This window comes from Nematolebias whitei, chromosome 20 (genome assembly GCF_014905685.2).
Source record: "Nematolebias whitei isolate Nwh7 chromosome 20, NemWhi1, whole genome shotgun sequence".
NCBI classification, from domain to species: Eukaryota; Metazoa; Chordata; class Actinopteri; order Cyprinodontiformes; family Rivulidae; genus Nematolebias; species Nematolebias whitei.
The window spans coordinates 7,433,490-7,450,666 of NC_056517.1; the positions used below are offsets into that span (position 1 = coordinate 7,433,490).

The 17,177-nt window shown below is 39.8% G+C and overlaps 1 protein-coding gene across 1 annotated transcript in view; it reads left to right on the forward strand.

Moving 5' to 3' along the window:
* Positions 1-16,483, forward strand: part of arhgap12b (Rho GTPase activating protein 12b) — a gene marked incomplete in the record, with an annotated part of 98,908 nt that extends 82,425 nt beyond the window's left edge. The window contains 3 exon segments of the mRNA XM_037693835.1: positions 11,946-12,080; positions 12,661-12,766; positions 16,046-16,483. Of these exon segments, the coding sequence (XP_037549763.1) occupies positions 11,946-12,080; positions 12,661-12,766; positions 16,046-16,220 (416 nt within the window).
* Between the last annotated feature and the right edge of the window lie 694 nt (positions 16,484-17,177).

Here is a 17,177-nt window from a genome sequence, read left to right on the forward strand (position 1 = left end):
ATTATCTGGGTGTCCAAATACTTCTTTAAAAAGTTTTCAGCTGATCCAAAATGCTGCTGCCAGATTCTTAATGAGAGTTAGCAGGAGAGCTCATATCGCTCTAGTTTTAGTTTTAGCTTCTATCCATTGGCTCCCTGTCAAATCCAGAATTGAATTCAAAATCTTACTTCTCACCTACAAAGCTCTCAACAACCTAGCTCCATCTTATATTACTGATTTTTTTTGCTCCACATTTTCCTAACAGAGCACTTGGCTTTCAGACTGCAGGTTTACTTGTGGTTCCTTGTTTCCAAATATATGAGACTATCTACTGGTTGATTCTTGATCAACAAGAGCTGCTCATCTCTGTCAGTACCTGTGTGCTTCCACTCATTTTACAACGTGAACACCCCTGCAGCTTATACACAAGCGTGGCTTATATATGTACTAATATATATATATATATATATATATATATATATATATATATATATATAGTAATTTAGGTATCTCCTCTTTGTCTTTTTCCTGGCAGCTGCATTTCTATTCTAACATCCTTCTACCAATATAACCACTGTTCTTCCTCTGGACATGTCCAAATCATCTCAGCCTGGCCTCTCTAACTCTATTTCCCAGTTGTTCAACCAGTGCTGTACCTCTGATGATCCCATTCCTAATCTTATCCATCCTTCTCACACCTAAGGAGAACCTCATCATCTTCATTTCTGCCTCTTCCAGTTTTCTCCAGTTCTTTTTGTCAGTGCCACTGTCTCCAGACCATACAAAAGATGACAGATGTGGTCTCACATGGGTCTTGTAAACTTTTTATTTGACCTTTGCTGACACTCTTTTTTTCGCAAATCACTCCTGAAACTTTTTTCCACACACTCCATCCTGCCTGGACTCTCTTTTTCACCTCTTTACCACACTCCCCATTTTCCTGGACAGTGGACCCCAAGTCCTTGAAGTCATGCACCTTTGTGACCTCTGCTCCTTGTAGCCTCACTGTTCCACCTGTAGTGGGCAATGCAAAGTCCTTAACTGGAGGCTAGGCCTATAATTCTTACCCGTGTCCTCGACATGGTCAATACACATTGTAACAAAGTTGGGCACTGATGTGTTCTCCCTCTGGCAAAGACTGGTCAGACTGCAGCCAAACACCTGATCTGTGAACAGAAACACTAACTGATGAGGGAAAAAAACTAAGTCCTGACCTAGTCCAACTATAACACATGGAACACATTGAGACCCTGAGAAAGATTCTGACAGATCACCTTTGATGTATCCTTTGTCTCGAACAGCCTGATACGTGGGACGTCTTGTCAGAAATTTCTTGAGCTTTATCCTGGTTTTCTTCTGGTCTGATGAGTCCATGCTCACAGAGTTCTTAATGACTGAGAAGAGACAGCAGAGCAATGTAGGGCTGCAACAACGAATCGATAAAATCGATGATTAAAAGTGTTGGCAACGAATTTCATTATCGATTCATTGTGTCGCGTGATTATGCGTCTTTCACGGCACTGCGGAACCGTTTTGTTCACGGGCAGTTCATTGTCAATGATGACTGACTGAATAAAGTAAAAATAAAAAAAAACCTCTGCAGCACGAGTTGAACAGAGCGAGGGGGGAGGAGGAAGCAGAGCAGAGGCTGTTTTCAAAGGAAATTAAGTAAATTTTACAAATGACCAACGCAGCAAAAACTGTTCGACCCAAGTCCTCCAAAGTGTGGGAGCACTTCACAAAGATAAAAACTGAGAAACATGCAGCTTTGAAAATTGACGACACGACACGGGAGAACCACGCTGATAAACGTAAACATTACGGAGTCACGAGGAGGAGGAAGGAGCAGCAGCTGATACAACTCGTCTCAATCCCAACTCATGTGTTGCAGGTGAGTCTCTACAATTTAACACATTGTTCTGTTTCAAGTGAGAAAACGTAACTTCAGTCTCTCTGAAGCTGAAGCTGCTGCTTGTTTGTTTGCTGATTAATGACGGTGACAGAGAACGTGTGTTACTTTTTATTTAATTTAATTGGTACAAGCAGTGTTTAAATGCGATTTATAAATAAATCTAAAACAAAGATAATAATTTAATTTTTAAGCTTCAACTTTTAATTTGCTGGCAAAGGCTAAAGACACTGCATGTATGGCAGGATGAATTGCATTTAAACAGGAATTAAGGTAATTTATGACATCTACTCAAATGTGTGTAAATAAGTATTTTATGTGTGTGTGTGTGTGTTTAATTGCTCTTTTAGCTACTTTTGCCTGAACCCAACACTGTAAGTGAAACAAGGCATTTCTTCGAGTTGCTGTAAATTATGCTATAATACATATTTACTCTCTCATTCCAGAAAACAACAACAAACAATGACAGCCTTCATGATGGACAGACATCATGGACACCACAGCAGTAGCTGTCTTCACTGAAAGCATCCTGAACATGATCGTCACTGACATGAGGCCCCTGTCGATGGTTGAAGACGAAGGCTTCACTACAACGATCCACACTTTTAATCCAGGTTACACTCTTCCCTGAAGGACAGATTTTACAAAGTAGCTACATATTGTGCAGGTATAAAGCATACATTTGTATATATTTTTGTGTATATTTACAAACCGGATTCCAAAAAATTTGGGACACTAAACAAATTGTGAATAAAAACTGAAAGCAATGATGTGGAGATGGCAAATGCCAATATTTATTTGTAATATAACAGATGACAGATCAAAAGTTTAATCTGAGAACATGTAACATTTTAAAGGAAAATTATGTTGATTCAAAATTTCACAATGTCAACAAATCCCAAAAAAGTTGGGACAAGTAACAATAAGTGGCTGGAAAAAGGAAATTGAGCATATAACGAACAGCTGGAAGACCAATTAACACTAATTCGGTCAATTGACAACATGATTGGGTATAAAAAGAGCTTCTCAGAGTGTCAGTGTCTCTCAAAAGCCAAGATGGTAAGAAGATCACCAATTCCACCATTGTTGCGCAGAAAGATAGTGCAGCAATACCAGAATGGTGTTACCCAGCGTAAAATAACAAAGACTTTTAAGTTATCATCATCAACCGTGCATATCATCATCAAAAGATTCAGAGAATCTGGAACAATCGCTGTGCGTAAGGGTCAAGGCCGTAAAACTCTACTGGATGCTCGTGATCTCCGGGCCCTTAAACATCACTGCACCTCAAACAGGAATGCCACTGTCAAGGAAATAACAGAATGGGCTCAGGAATACTTCCAGAAAGCATTGTCAGTGAACACAATCCACCGTGCCATCTGCTGTTGACAGCTGAAACTCTACAGTGCAAAGAGGAAGCCATTTCTAAGCAAACTCCACAAGCTCAGACATTTGCACTGGGCCAGGGGTCATTTAAAATGGAGTGTGGCAAAATGGAAGACTGTTCTGTGGTCAGATGAGTCACGATTTGAAGTTATTTATGGAACACTGGGACGCCATGTCATCCGGACCAGAGAGGACAAGGATAGCCCAAGTTGTTATCAACGCTCCGTTCAGAAGCCTGCATCACTGATGGTATGGGGTTGCATGAGCACTTGTGGCATGGGCGGGTTTCATGAGCACTTGTGGCATGGGCAGCTTGCATGTCTGGAAAGGCACCATTAATGCAGAGAACTATGTTCAGGTTCTAGAACAACATATGCTCCCATCTAGACGTCATCTCTTTCAGGGAAGACCCTGCATTTTTCAACACGATAATGCCAGACCACATTCTGCAGCAATCACAACATCATGGCTACGTAGGAGAAGGATCCGGGTACTGAAATGGTCAGCCTGCAGTCCAGATCTTTCACCTATAGAGAACATTTGGCGCATCATAAAGAGGAAGGTGCGACAAAGAAGGCCCAAGACGATTGAACAGTTAGAGGCCTGTATTAGACATGAATGGGAGAGCATTCCTATTTCTAAACTTGAGAAACTGGTCTCCTCTGTCCCCAGATGTCTGTTGAGTGTTGTAAGAAGAAGGGGGGATGCCACACAGTGGTAAAAATGGACTTGTCCCAACTTTTTTGGGATTTGTTGACGCCATGAAATTTGGAAACAACATGTTTTTCCCCTTAAAATGATACATTCTCTCAGTTTAAACTTTTGATCTGTGATTTGTGTTCTATTCTGAATAAAACATTAGATGTTGGCACCTCTACATCATTGCATTCAGTTTTTATTCACAATTTGTTTAGTGTCCCAACTTTTTTGGAATCCGGTTTGTATTTTTTTAAGCTATTTGACTAACTTTTTTTTTTAAATTCAATATTTTACTAACAGAATAGTCAAATAGCAACCTGTTTTTGTGCAAATTGCTGTGTCAGTCAAATGTTCAATTTTGGAATAAAGGGGTGGAAATTAAAACTTTTTTTTTCGCTCCGATTCATCGATTAATCGAAAAAATAATCGGCCAATGAATCGATTATTGAAATAATCGTTAGTTGCAGCCCTAGAGCAATGGCACAAAAATACTGTATCTGAGCCCTGTTAAGATCAGCAAACCCAGCTCGACTCACTTCTGCTCTTTTTGGAGTCCTGGTGATCCTTCTCCTTGTCCTGTTTCTCAGTTCCAGGAGAATCGTCCATGTCCTCCTCGATGGCCTCATCTGATTCCCAGGCCTAGACCACAGGAGAATAATCTCAGGTTGGAATTTTCTCCATCCTATTTCACTACAACCACTTGTGTTCCTGTAGATTTACACTTTGCAGTAATAACACAATCTTTGTGTTTTGTTATTGCCTTCCTTCGATATATGAAAGGTGGGTAATAATGCTGTGTATTTGCATGTCTGCTAGTAAACTTTTTCATATGCTACTAGTTGAATTTCACTGAAAGTCTCAGATGGTAATCACTGGATGTACATCAACAACTGAGGACTGATGTCTAACTATCCAGTGGAGAAAAAAATCATTTGCTTTCTTTTGTTTTTTTGAATGTCCAGAGGACCAGACATAACTTTTTTAGATTTTTCTACCTGGATTATTGAGCATGCTTCAGGACACTGTATAGAGTTTTTAATTATTGTTTTTTTTTTTTTTTACTTTTATTAAATAATAATTTGATATACAACTGATTATCTTTTGGAGCCAACCCATTTCAAGATGGATTCAACAGTTAGCTTACCTTACAAGAGACAAAAATGTCAGCAATTTATGTACTTTTAGAGATACTGAACTAAATTTTTATGTGGTTGTTGCTGAAATTCATTTACAGCACTTACTCCAAGCGCTAGCATTGCAAGATATCTTTGCTTAGAACTTTATCATTAACTATGCAAGTCAGCCCTGTTTGTCTTTTAGCAAAACACCTAATGAACCAGTGGACAGATTTTAATGGAACCTTCAGAACGTAATCATTGGATGTACTTTTACAACTTATTAACTTTTGGGATCAATCAATATTAAGATGGCTGTTATGGATAATCAACATTAGCAAACATTAAAATGGAAATGACAAAGTCAATTTTACAAATATTGAACTAAAATTGGAAACAGTAGTAGCGGTAGTCATTCACAACACATACAGTACTTTGAGAGTGACATCTTGTACTATACCATGAGACTGCACAGAACATTATTTTAAAAGTTTGACCATAACAGGTACAACTGTCTTCTCTCATCATAAATTCGAAAATATAAGTTTTCGTTTAATCTAAGTTTCCAAAAACATCTAAGTTTGAAATTGTGGCATGAAAGGAAGATGACAAGCAGCTGACTCAAAGGTTCATATCTGACAATAAATCAGCGCTTAAGTTCTGGACTCACATGAGCGCTAATGGTATCTGTGAGGGCCCGGTACCAGTCGTTGATAACACTGTCAATCTCAGACTGGATCAGAATCTCTGTGCCCTGAGGGGTCTTCAACTGTAGGAGGGAAACAACTACAAGTCAAAACTGGTGGTTAAACACAAATGAGCCAGAGATTAGACAGCTCTTCTATTAATTACCTCAATGACATGTTTTTTGCTGGACTTTTCTTTGGAAGCCCACTCCACTGATGCCCCATGCAGATCAATGGTGAACTCAGGTTTGGATTGATTACTGCCAAACTTCTGAAAACCAAAGTTGAGAGATAAAATAAGAATCTGACAAACTTATTTTGTCACGTTACTGTTTCCAAGAGAATTTAGTCCAGTTAGCAAGAATATATTGGCAAAATGTGATGCAGATTTTAATGACATTATTTTTGCTCAACATTTCACAAAGTGCAAAAGTACTGAAACTAAAGGCAAAACCTGTGAAGACAGCCAACTTATGTTAAAATCATAACTGTGTCCCACACATCTTTAGTAATTTTATTTAAAAAGATAATGTCATCTAAAAAAAAAAAAGATAAAAATGTTACCAATATCAACACACATCGTTTTGCTTTGTGTAAAAAAAATAAAAAAATAAAATGAATTCTAATTTTCTATTGTCAAATCACTGTATCTAATGTACTGTACTGCCATACAGTAAAGCAAGTAATGTGTAATCAGTTGTTTTGTCTAAAGAAATTTGGAAAGGTGTTACTGTAGCTACCTCCCAAATTTCCTACATAATGTAACTTTGTAATAATCTAAGCTGAAAACAAACACCTACATTTTGATGTAAAAATGTTTAAGTGTAAACATAACCAAGCTAAAAAAATCTTAAAGCTGCTGCCAGTGGCACATCATGGTCACTAGGGGTCTCATGTATAAAGACTTGAAGAGATTTCCTAATGAAACATGGAATACGCTTAAATCGGGAAAACAGCATATGGACAAATGAATCCAATTGTATGAAACCGTGCGTGCACATGAATCCAAGCACACTTCCTTTGTACATCACAATCAACATGAAATTGAGAGCACACGAGGGAATACCTGACTCCTCCCTTGACACGTCTCCATTTAAATATGCAGATAGATTGAAATATGCCCTGCACCTGAGGAATATCCTCTCTGCACTATTGAAAAGCACATCTACATGTGGGAAAGAGAGGAACTTCATGTAATGTGAGTTGGAGACGTTTCTAAATTAGGTAGAGGCTCATAAAAACATTTTGTTTGGCACACTGTCCTCTGCCATAAAAAAAAACAAGGTCAGACCTATTATAACAATTAAATGAATTTACTCATCATGAAGCCACCCATCCCTCACCGTGCCAGCTTGTAGTCATTTCCAACTATGCTTTTCATTAGCATGAATGAACTGTGCATTGAACCAGGCCACCTCGCCACAATGTTGGTTAGTTGCTTTTGCACATCACATATACCGGTAATTTGCACACTGATTGAAAGAAAATGCTTCCTGTTAACATAAACATATTCATCCTGTGATGGTGCTTTTATAGAAATATGTGTGAAGTCAATGCAATTGCAATGCATGTCACTGCAAATTGTGCTTTAATGTTGTTCTATTCAACTGCATTGTGGGGAATTTGATATAATTGGTTGACATACAGATAACTCCATCCCACACAGCTGGTATGGCTCGACTCAGGGTCGACTGGCACAGTCCCGATCGGTCTGCCAGCTACCTCTGGAATAACCGTTGCTTGGAACCCCAGTGTGGCCAGCAGCTGTATGTGTACGGGCAGCGCATGACTCCTCACTGTGATGCACTCCCAAACCAGCCGCAGCACCAAGCACAGTTCCAAAAGAATTGCCCTAGGTATTCTAAAATGGCTGATGAGTCAGTCGTGATCGGGGGCCAGAAACCCTTCTCTGTCTTTAAATACACACTCTGCTCTGCGTATCGCGCCATTGTTGTTTAAAGTATTTTCTGCACCACTATGCACATGCTTTTATATCTACTCATCTAAATGCATACATGTAGATGTATTAATTTTACATTATGTGTGTCCAGTGTGTACAATAATAGTTTTCACATCATTAACAGTTTCCCAATATCACCTGTAAGTGTCGCCAGTGGACCAATAACCATAGAAGCATATGTACAGGTCCTTCTCAAAAAATTAGCATATTGTGATAAAGGTCATTATTTTTCATAATGTAATTGTAGTGAACTAAGCCTCAGGTCAAATCCTGACCTTGAGGGCCTTCCTGGGACAAGAACTGTTATTTCATTGATTTGAGTCCAGAAACACAAAACTAAGTTCATCCAGAGACTTTCTAAGTGTCCTGCACTGATCAATTGAAAGAACACTCTCTTTTTATTATCATTACTATTTTACAAATGTCGTGATAATCAAAAGTGTGTTTAGTTCAAACCATTTTTAAATGTTGAAGTGAACTACTCATTTTAAATCAACTGTGAAACAGTATTAATGATTTTTAATCCTCATTCAAAGTAGAAATCATTTTAATGTTTGTTACAAGAGTAATTATTCATTTTCTTGATCTTCTGTCTGAAATGAGCAAGTGTAAGTTGGTCAAAGGTCAAGTTTCGGTCAACTACAAGTTTACTGGAAAGAAATGTCATGTTTAACTTTTTCAGACAGATATGAGAGAATTGACTCCACGAAGTCTCGGGTTCTTCAAAACATCTTCTGTCTGTTCTTAAACAATCTAATCTTTTTCCCTTGACTTTTAATAACCTCTTACATCACTAAGACCACACCCTGTTGGTTCGTATCGACCAATCAGGAAGCTCTCAGAGGAACCGGAAGTGACCTCTTTAAAAGGTTCAACACTTCCTAGTTCCAGGAGAGTGCGGAGAGAGAATGCAGAGTTCAGAATGCTGGAGAACAACGGCAACTAAGCTGAACGAGAGAAGTTCAGAGGAACTATGAAGAAGTCTGTTCTGGGATGATCTCATGAATCCGAACGGTTCCCTACTATCCTTACAGAGACGCTGGAAAGCGTTGAAAGAGAACTCTACACCGAGGCCGAACTATCGTCTGCAAAGGTAAAAGAGTCGATCTTCAACCGCAAAGTGTACCGTTGGTTAAGCTGGGGCCAAAGGAGCGTGTTGTTCTGGTTATAACAGACAAATTCCCTCACCTATCTCTCTCAATTTAAACTTCATTTCCATCTTTAAAACTCTTCTATCTTGCCAGTAATTAATCCAGATATTTTCAGAAATGTCTGTTGTAGAGCTTGAACCCAGATACCATGGCCGTATGGTCTCTGACGTAGAGCTAATTAATTAAGCCGTTGTTGAAATCAATTTGCCAAATTAATGTAAATGTGTGATGTTAAACTTTGATTCTGTTAATAAATGACCGCATTCATTTGATGGGTCAAAGAAAATTAACGTCTCACGTCACATTTAATTTCAATGCACGATATTATTCAGTCCAGAAAAATGAATGAATCCGTTTAATTTATGAATATATCACAGATATATGTTCCTCTACATAATGATAAAAATGAAACTTTCATATATTTCAGATTCATTGCACACCAACTGAAATATTTCAGGTCTTTAATTGTTTTAATACTGATGATTATGGCATACAGCTCATGAAAACCCAAAATGCCTGTCCAAAAAATGAGCATATCATAAAAAAGTTCTCTAAACAAGCTATTAACCTAACCATCTGAATCAACGACGTAACTCTAAACACCTGCAAAAGATTCCTGAGGCTTTTAAAAACTCCCAGCCTTGTTCATTACTCAAAACCGCAATCATGGGTAAGACTGCCGACCTGACTGCTGTCCAGAAGGCCATCATTGACCCCCTCAAGCAAGAGGGTAAGACACAGAAAGAAATTGCTGAACAAATAGGCTGTTCCCAGAGTGCTGTATCAAGGCACCTCAGTGGGAAGTCTGTGGGAAGGGAAAAGTGTGGCAGAAAACGCTGCACAACGAGAAGAGGTGACCGGACCCTGAGGAGGATTGTGGAGAAGGGCCGATTCCAGACCTTGGGGGACCTGCGGAAGCAGTGGACTGAGTCTGGAGTAGAAACATCCAGAGCCACCGTGCACAGGCGTGTGCAGGAAATGGGCTACAGGTGCTGCATTCCCGAGGTCAAGCCACTTTTGAACCAGCAACAGCGGCATAAGTGCCTGACCTGGGCTACAGAGAAGCAGCACTGGACTGTTGCTCAGTGGTCCAAAGTACTTTTTTCAGATGAAAGCAAATTTTGCATGTCATTCGGAAATCAAGGTGCCAGAGTCTGGAGGAAGACTGGGGAGAAGGAAATGCCAGAAGTCCAGTGTGAAGCACCCACAGTCAGTGATGGTCTGGGGTGCCATGTCAGCTGCTGGTGTTGGTCCACTGTGTTTTATCAAGGGCAGGGTCAATGTAGCTAGCTATCAGGAGATTTTGGAGCACTTCATGCTTCCATCTGCTGAAAAGCTTTATGGAGATGAAGATTTCATTTTTCAGCACAACCTGGCACCTGCTCACAGTGCCAAAACCACTGGTAAATGGTTTACTGACCATGGTATTACTGTGCTCAATTGGCCTGCCAACTCTCCTGACCTGAACCCCATAGAGAACCTGTGGGATATTGTGAAGAGAAAGTTGAGAGACGCAAGACCCAACACTCTGGATGAGCTTAAGGCCGCTATCGAAGCATCCTGGGCCTCCATAACACCTCAGCAGTGCCACAGGCTGATTGCCTCCATGCCACGCCGCATTGAAGCAGTCATTCATGCAAAATGATTCCCGACCAAGTATTGAGTGCATAACTGAACATGATTATTTGAAGGTTGTCTTTTTTTGTATTAAAAACACTTGTCTTTCATTGGTGGGATGAAATATGCTAATTTTTTGGGACAGGCATTTTGGGTTTTCATGAGCTGTATGCCATAATCATCAGTATTAAAACAATTAAAGACCTGAAATATTTCAGTTGGTGTGCAATGAATCTGAAATATATGAAAGTTTCATTTTTAACATTACATTATGGAAAATAATGACCTTTATCACAATATGCTAATTTTTTTAGAAGGACCTGGATATGAGGCTAGCAGGACATGTTAGACTGGTACAGGACATGTATGAGGATAGCAGGACATGTTATACTGGTAAAAGACATGTATAAGGACAGCAGGACAGTGGTGAGATGTGCTGCAGGAGTGACGGATAGCTCTGAAGTGGAGGTGGGAGTGCATCGAGGATTGGCTCTTAGCCCCTTCTTGTTTGCTCTGGTGATGGACCGACTAACCAATAAGGTCATGCAGGAGTCCCCGTGGACTAGGATGTTTGCAGATAACATTGTCATCTGTGGTGAGAACAGGGAACAGGTGGAAGAGAACTTAGAGAGGTGGAGGTATGCACTTGAAAGAAGAGGAATGAAACTTTCCAGATCCCTGTTTAGACGTATGTCAGAATCAGAACAAGGCTATGATTTAAATCCCCCACTATTTTGACTTATTAGTATGCAATGATAGATCAAGCTAAATGCATCACTATCCTGGAAAAAAAGCACATGCTGCAGAAGACGTGATAATCCAGTAGAGGTTCCAGAAGGACAGTGACCCAAAACATTTACTGTAGCTAGAAGTGATATGAAACTACCAGTAGACCAAAACATAATTGTGTGTTTGAATGGCCCATTCCAAGTCCAGTCCTAAATCAAACTGAAAGTCTGTGGCGAGACTTGAAAATTTCTGTTAACAGATGCTCTCCATCCAGTCTGACTGAGCTTCAGCTGTTTCGCAAAGAAAAATGTGTAGAAACAGCAGTTTAGATGTGCGAAACTGGGTAGGCTAACTGAAGGACGTGCTGCTGGAACTGTGGTTCTTTAAAGTATTACCAGTAACTCAATTTAGTTTTTTTAATTAAATTTTAACTCAGTGGGTTTAAATATAAATGTACACACCACTTCTCAGGTTATTTGTAAAATGTTTTGGGCAGTGCTAGCTCGATTGTCATTCCTGCAGTCTTGAAAACCATGTATCATTTTCTTTTCACTTCCTAATTATGTGCTACTATAGGTTAGTCTATCATGTAATATCAGTAAAACACTTAGAAGTGTTTGGTTTTATCAAAACAAACTGTGGAAATGGTCAAATGGTTTTATATGGTACAGTATATCAGTGTTTTTATTGTCACTGTGTTTTCCTTTGCTTCAGATGAGCATGTGGATCTGAGTGACAGTAAGTGGGAGGACATCCACGTAACCACCGGTGCTCTTAAAATGTTCTTCAGAGAACTTCCTGAACCTCTCTTCACATATGGATTCTTCAATGACTTTATGAATGCCATCAGTGAGTGATTTCTTCCCTGAGTTTAAGTTCCAATAATTAAATTACACAAACACCACACACACAGAACAGTTAAACTCTCAATGAACAGCTGAAATCGACTCATGTAGCACCTTCAGCACCACTTGTGTTGTAGTTCCAAATGTGACCAGCAGATGGTTCTAATGTGATGTCCTGATGCATGCTCAATAATCCAGGTAGATGAATCTAACAAGGTTGAGTCGGGACGATCATCAGCCCTTCGACCCATCATTAATGACCTGATGGCCACTTGCTATTTGCAGACGGCTGAGTGATACCAGCAATAACAGCATTGTAAGGGTGACAGGTGGACATGGATGCCTCCGCCATGTCCTCTTTTTGCTCGTGAACAATTAGTTTTGGTTGTCAGCAGCAAACTGGTTGATCCACTATGAGAAAGTGCTGCTGATAAGACTGAGTTTGTTTCAGCTCTTTGGACTAAAGGAGTTTTTACAAGAAAAGACAAAATGTTAAATCAAAGAAGAACCCATACAGACGACCTGACTCAACCTTGTTAGTTCTAATGTGATGTTCATTTCCTGATTCTGTTTCTTTTCTTCAGAATGTTCAGACTACAAGCAGCGAGTGAATTTTGTCAAAGATTTAATCAAGAAGTTGCCAAAACCCAACCACGACACAATGCAGGCCCTCTTCAAACACCTACGAAGGTAGGAAGGACACACTTGGGCATTTCTGTTTACCAACAAAATCTTCCACTTGTTTTCCAAATATCTTAATTGTCCCTATATATGTGTGTGCGTGTGTGTTTGCATGTACGTGAGTGCGTTTTTGTTTCAGGTTATAGTGGGGACCAATTTAGCAAAATATTCTGCATGTGAAGATCAACTGCTCCTTATGGGGACCAACACCAGGTCCCCATAAGGAGCAGTCTCGTTTGGGGGTTAGGTTCAGTGTAAGGGTCAGGGTTAGGCTATAGAAAAGAATGGTTGTCAATGCAAAGTCCCCACAAAGTACAACTGTGAGAATGTGTGTGTGTGTGTGTGTGTGTGTGTGTATGTGTGTGTGTGTGTGCGTGCGTGCGTGCGTGCGTGCGTGCTTGGGGGGGGGTGTAGTGTTATAGATTACACTTTTTGTCTACAACTGGCATATTTTTTAACTTGTTACAGCTAATGTGAAACAAGAAGTGATGTCAAAATGGAATTATTTAATAAAGTGGAAATCCCTGGTTTTGTTTATTGAAACAATATTTTTTAACGGTCTTCTTAATCTCTCTCTGATAGTGACTCAGATTAATCTAACGAAACATCAGATTCTTTGCTACTGTCTGTGTTTATAGCCATTGTAGCAATGCTCTGTTCACATTTGGGCCATTGTCATCACTTCCATTTACTGCACATGCAAATATCTTCACCACTGCTCATCTCGGTGGCATGATTTTATTGTATTTCTTTGCAATCTCTTCTATTTCTAGAACTGCATTCATAATTTTTTACAAAAAAATTGATGTCACAGGCACTTTAAAGATATACTTTGGAGATACTGAAGCAGGATTCTGTGGAACAGTTGTGAACATGTAATGTCTTACTTGTTGTGTAAGTATTGTTTTGTGTTGTTCGATAGTACCTGAGAGACACCACCAGCCAAAGACAAATTCCTTGTGTGTTCTGTAATTACTTGGCCAATTGTTATGTTTCTGATTGTGAGATAACTCTTTGAACAAACTAGGTTATTGTAAAACAAGACTGATTAGCTCACAGCTAGTCCAGTGCTACCAAGACTAAAGTGGATCACTGTCGTCATATTATAGCTTCAATCTTAAAAAAATAATTGTAGTTCATGTGAAATCATTTACAGATCTTTACACCACCATCAGTTTCACATTATAAAGTAAAGTAAAGTGCTATGTGTTGTCATCATTGTGTGTTCCCATACAAAGTCAGGGGGTGGAGTCACTGGTTGTTTCAGAAACTTCACAACAACAAGATACGCCATTTGCAACAGCTCAAACTCGAGGAGTGACTGGACCTATTTTTAAGATTTTTAAAACAGTAATGACAACACCATGGTCTAATGCTGAAGTTCAGAGCGAGCTAGATGGAGCTCTGCCGGTCCCCCCGGTCCTCTCCACCGGAGCCTCGGAGCCTCCTCAAGCCGGGCAGGACGTCAGCTCCGAGCTCTGCCGGTCACCGCAGAATATCCGACCCACAAGAACAAGCGAGGCTGGAGCTCAAGCCCCGGTGTTGCGTGCTCTGCGGTCAACGAGCTCCGCTGGTCACCGCCGGGGCTCATATGAGCTGCCGACACGCAGAAGAGAAGAAGAGAAGAAGAGCGCGTGCTCATGAAGGCCGACCCCTGGCAGACGGACAGACCAGGAGGGGTCTGGGACGGAGGGTAGAAACAATTTTTAAAAACATTTTATGTATTAAAATAAAGTTGTTGTTTTTTTTATCAGTGAAGATTTAAAAAATATACGATGCCGGCTTTATCATGAAATCCTGTTTTCACTTTAATTACTATTAAATAATCTGTTGAAGTTAACTCATCTGAAAAATCATAAAAAGACAAAATAATTAGATCTCTCAGGAATATTTCCCTCAAACATGTTCAACTTTATTCTAACCCGCAGATGTACAAATCACAAAACAAGAATTAAACTTTTTAAGCAAAACTAAAATAAAAAAAAACATCTGAACAAGAAACAAAACCACATTTCTAAATTGAACAATAAAAGTAGACACGAGTGTAAGTACATCAAATGATGAAGAAAACCTATAAAAAATTTAAATATAGACGTTTTTGTAGAATCTGCTTCATAAGAGATTTAATGGTGAACTAAAGTTCATTAAAAGTTCATTAGCAGGATTTATATATATATATATATATACACACGTGTGTGTGTGTTTTATTTGATCATTTAAATAATCTTTATTCTTTTTAATTTACCAGAAACTTCCAAATAAATTCTCACCCTGTTCTGAAACCTGTTTCAGTGTCTCACCACCACCAGCTGGTGAGGCGTGTGACGTCAATTTGAACCCCGCCCACTGGAACCAGTACTGAAAGTATAATGGAAACGCAACGTGTACCGTGCCGAGTCGAACCGTGCTGTACCGGTACTAAATGTACTAATGGAAAAGTGGCTTAAGATATACACTAAAAACTAATAATGTAAAACAATACGACGTAACAGCAGCCCCAACATGTTCACACTGCAGTTCTCACTAAAAAAACAAGACTCTTAAATAAAATTACTGCTAATTGATCCCAATGGTTGATTATGTTTGTTCAATCATCCAACTTTACAGCAAATCCACTTTGCCCTTTCTGTGCTTGGATTAGGATTGAACTCTGTTTTTCCAATTAGTCATTCAAAGAACTATCTACCAACAGGTAGGACAGGACGTTTTCTACAAAACCCCAGGATACCCTTTAAACTAGACCCTTCATTTGTTTGGGTCAAAGTAAGTCTTAGCTGTTTACTTCTGCTCACACTCGTCTGTCTCTGAGCACTAACCCCAACCAGAGTGTATTCTTAGCCCAGCACAGCCAGTGGCTCTATCATACATTCACAATGACATTTGCTTAGGTTTCTCATTTGCATTTATATGGCGTTGTGTTTGCTGTAATTCTGTACCTATGAAGTGGTGTTTCTTGAGGAAATTTATAGCGTGACATTCAGAATATGGAGGTTTGCAGGAAGATTTAATCTGCTTTACCCTCCTCCTGTTTATGAATAAGTTATTGTTTTGTGCATCTGCATGCAAGGATGCAGATTCTATTTAAAAATGCTTTTCTGCTCCCGCCTGGAGTGTTTCATCGTACTGCAAAGTGTTTGTGTTTGCCTCCGCGCTCAGTCCAAAGCCCTGGAGCGTGTGTGTTAAGACACTGATGTTGTTTTCCTACATAAAAACCCAAAGCGTTGTCAAACAAATGGCTCCAATCTAATCTGTAAATCTGCTCTTGTTCTGGTTCTCCTCCTCTTCCAGGGTGATAGAGTTCGGAGAGGCCAACCGCATGACCACCCAAAGTGTCGCCATCGTGTTTGGACCCACACTGCTGCGGCCCGAGACCGAGATGGGCAACATGGCTGTGCACATGATCTACCAGAACCAGCTCGTGGAGCTCATTCTGCTCGAGTATGAAAGTGTTTTTGGAAGGTAGAAGAGGACTGGTTCTTCTACGTGAACTGGACAGTGCTGTGGACCAAGCCAGTTGGACGAGGAAAAAAGAAAAAAAAACTACAAAAGTGATGCACTTACGTTTAGGAACAACTTGTGTGACTCTCATCCGCCTTTGATGTGGGTCAAATGTGAACCAAATTTCCGACTGGTGTGTGGGATTTAGAGCGGTTCCACATACTGGATTCCTGTGGCCAGTCATTCAAAGCCAAGCCGACAGCACTGTTCCTCCTGCTGTTGGAATCAGAGCAGTCACTTCACGGAGCTGGCGCTGCTTCCTGTGCTTTGGATCAAATGGTCATTGTTAACAAGTCTTGGATGACCTGTCCCTCCTAACCAGTGTGGACCACAACGTCCTTGTGACTTGAACAAGTTGAACTGAACACCTCCCTGTTCCTTTGTTCAAACTGTGTTCGGTAAAGTTCTCAATATGCTGCTGGCCCGGACAGCTTGTGGTCCTCGTCCTGGATGTTACTGGGAAAAATGAGTGGGTTTCTGTGACCTGTGGTCCTATCATTTCACATGAAGCTTATGTTAAATAGCATTTAGAGAAGTCATGCAGCAGTTTTGTGTGGGTGTTAGAATAAAAAAATAGCCTTCAATCCACATTTCAGCTTCTTTGAACTAGTTGTTGCAGTCAAATGTTTTATTTTGACACTTTGGTAAAGGCTTTTGATTTTGTACATTAACACTTAAACATGAATTTCAAACACAGAATGTGGATTAAAAAGCGTTGCTTGTGTTTGCAGGTTGTTTGTGGGTCAGCTGCACATTTTGAATGTAATTTTCAGCCCAACTGCTGTTTGTGAGATTGCTCTGTCCAATAAAAAAACGACAAATGCAGCGTTTGTTTGGTGAATCTGAAGTTAAATGTTTATAGGAAAAGGTAAGTCCCCGTTTAACCTTCAATCAGCTCTGTGGCTCCCTCACCTCTTAGTTT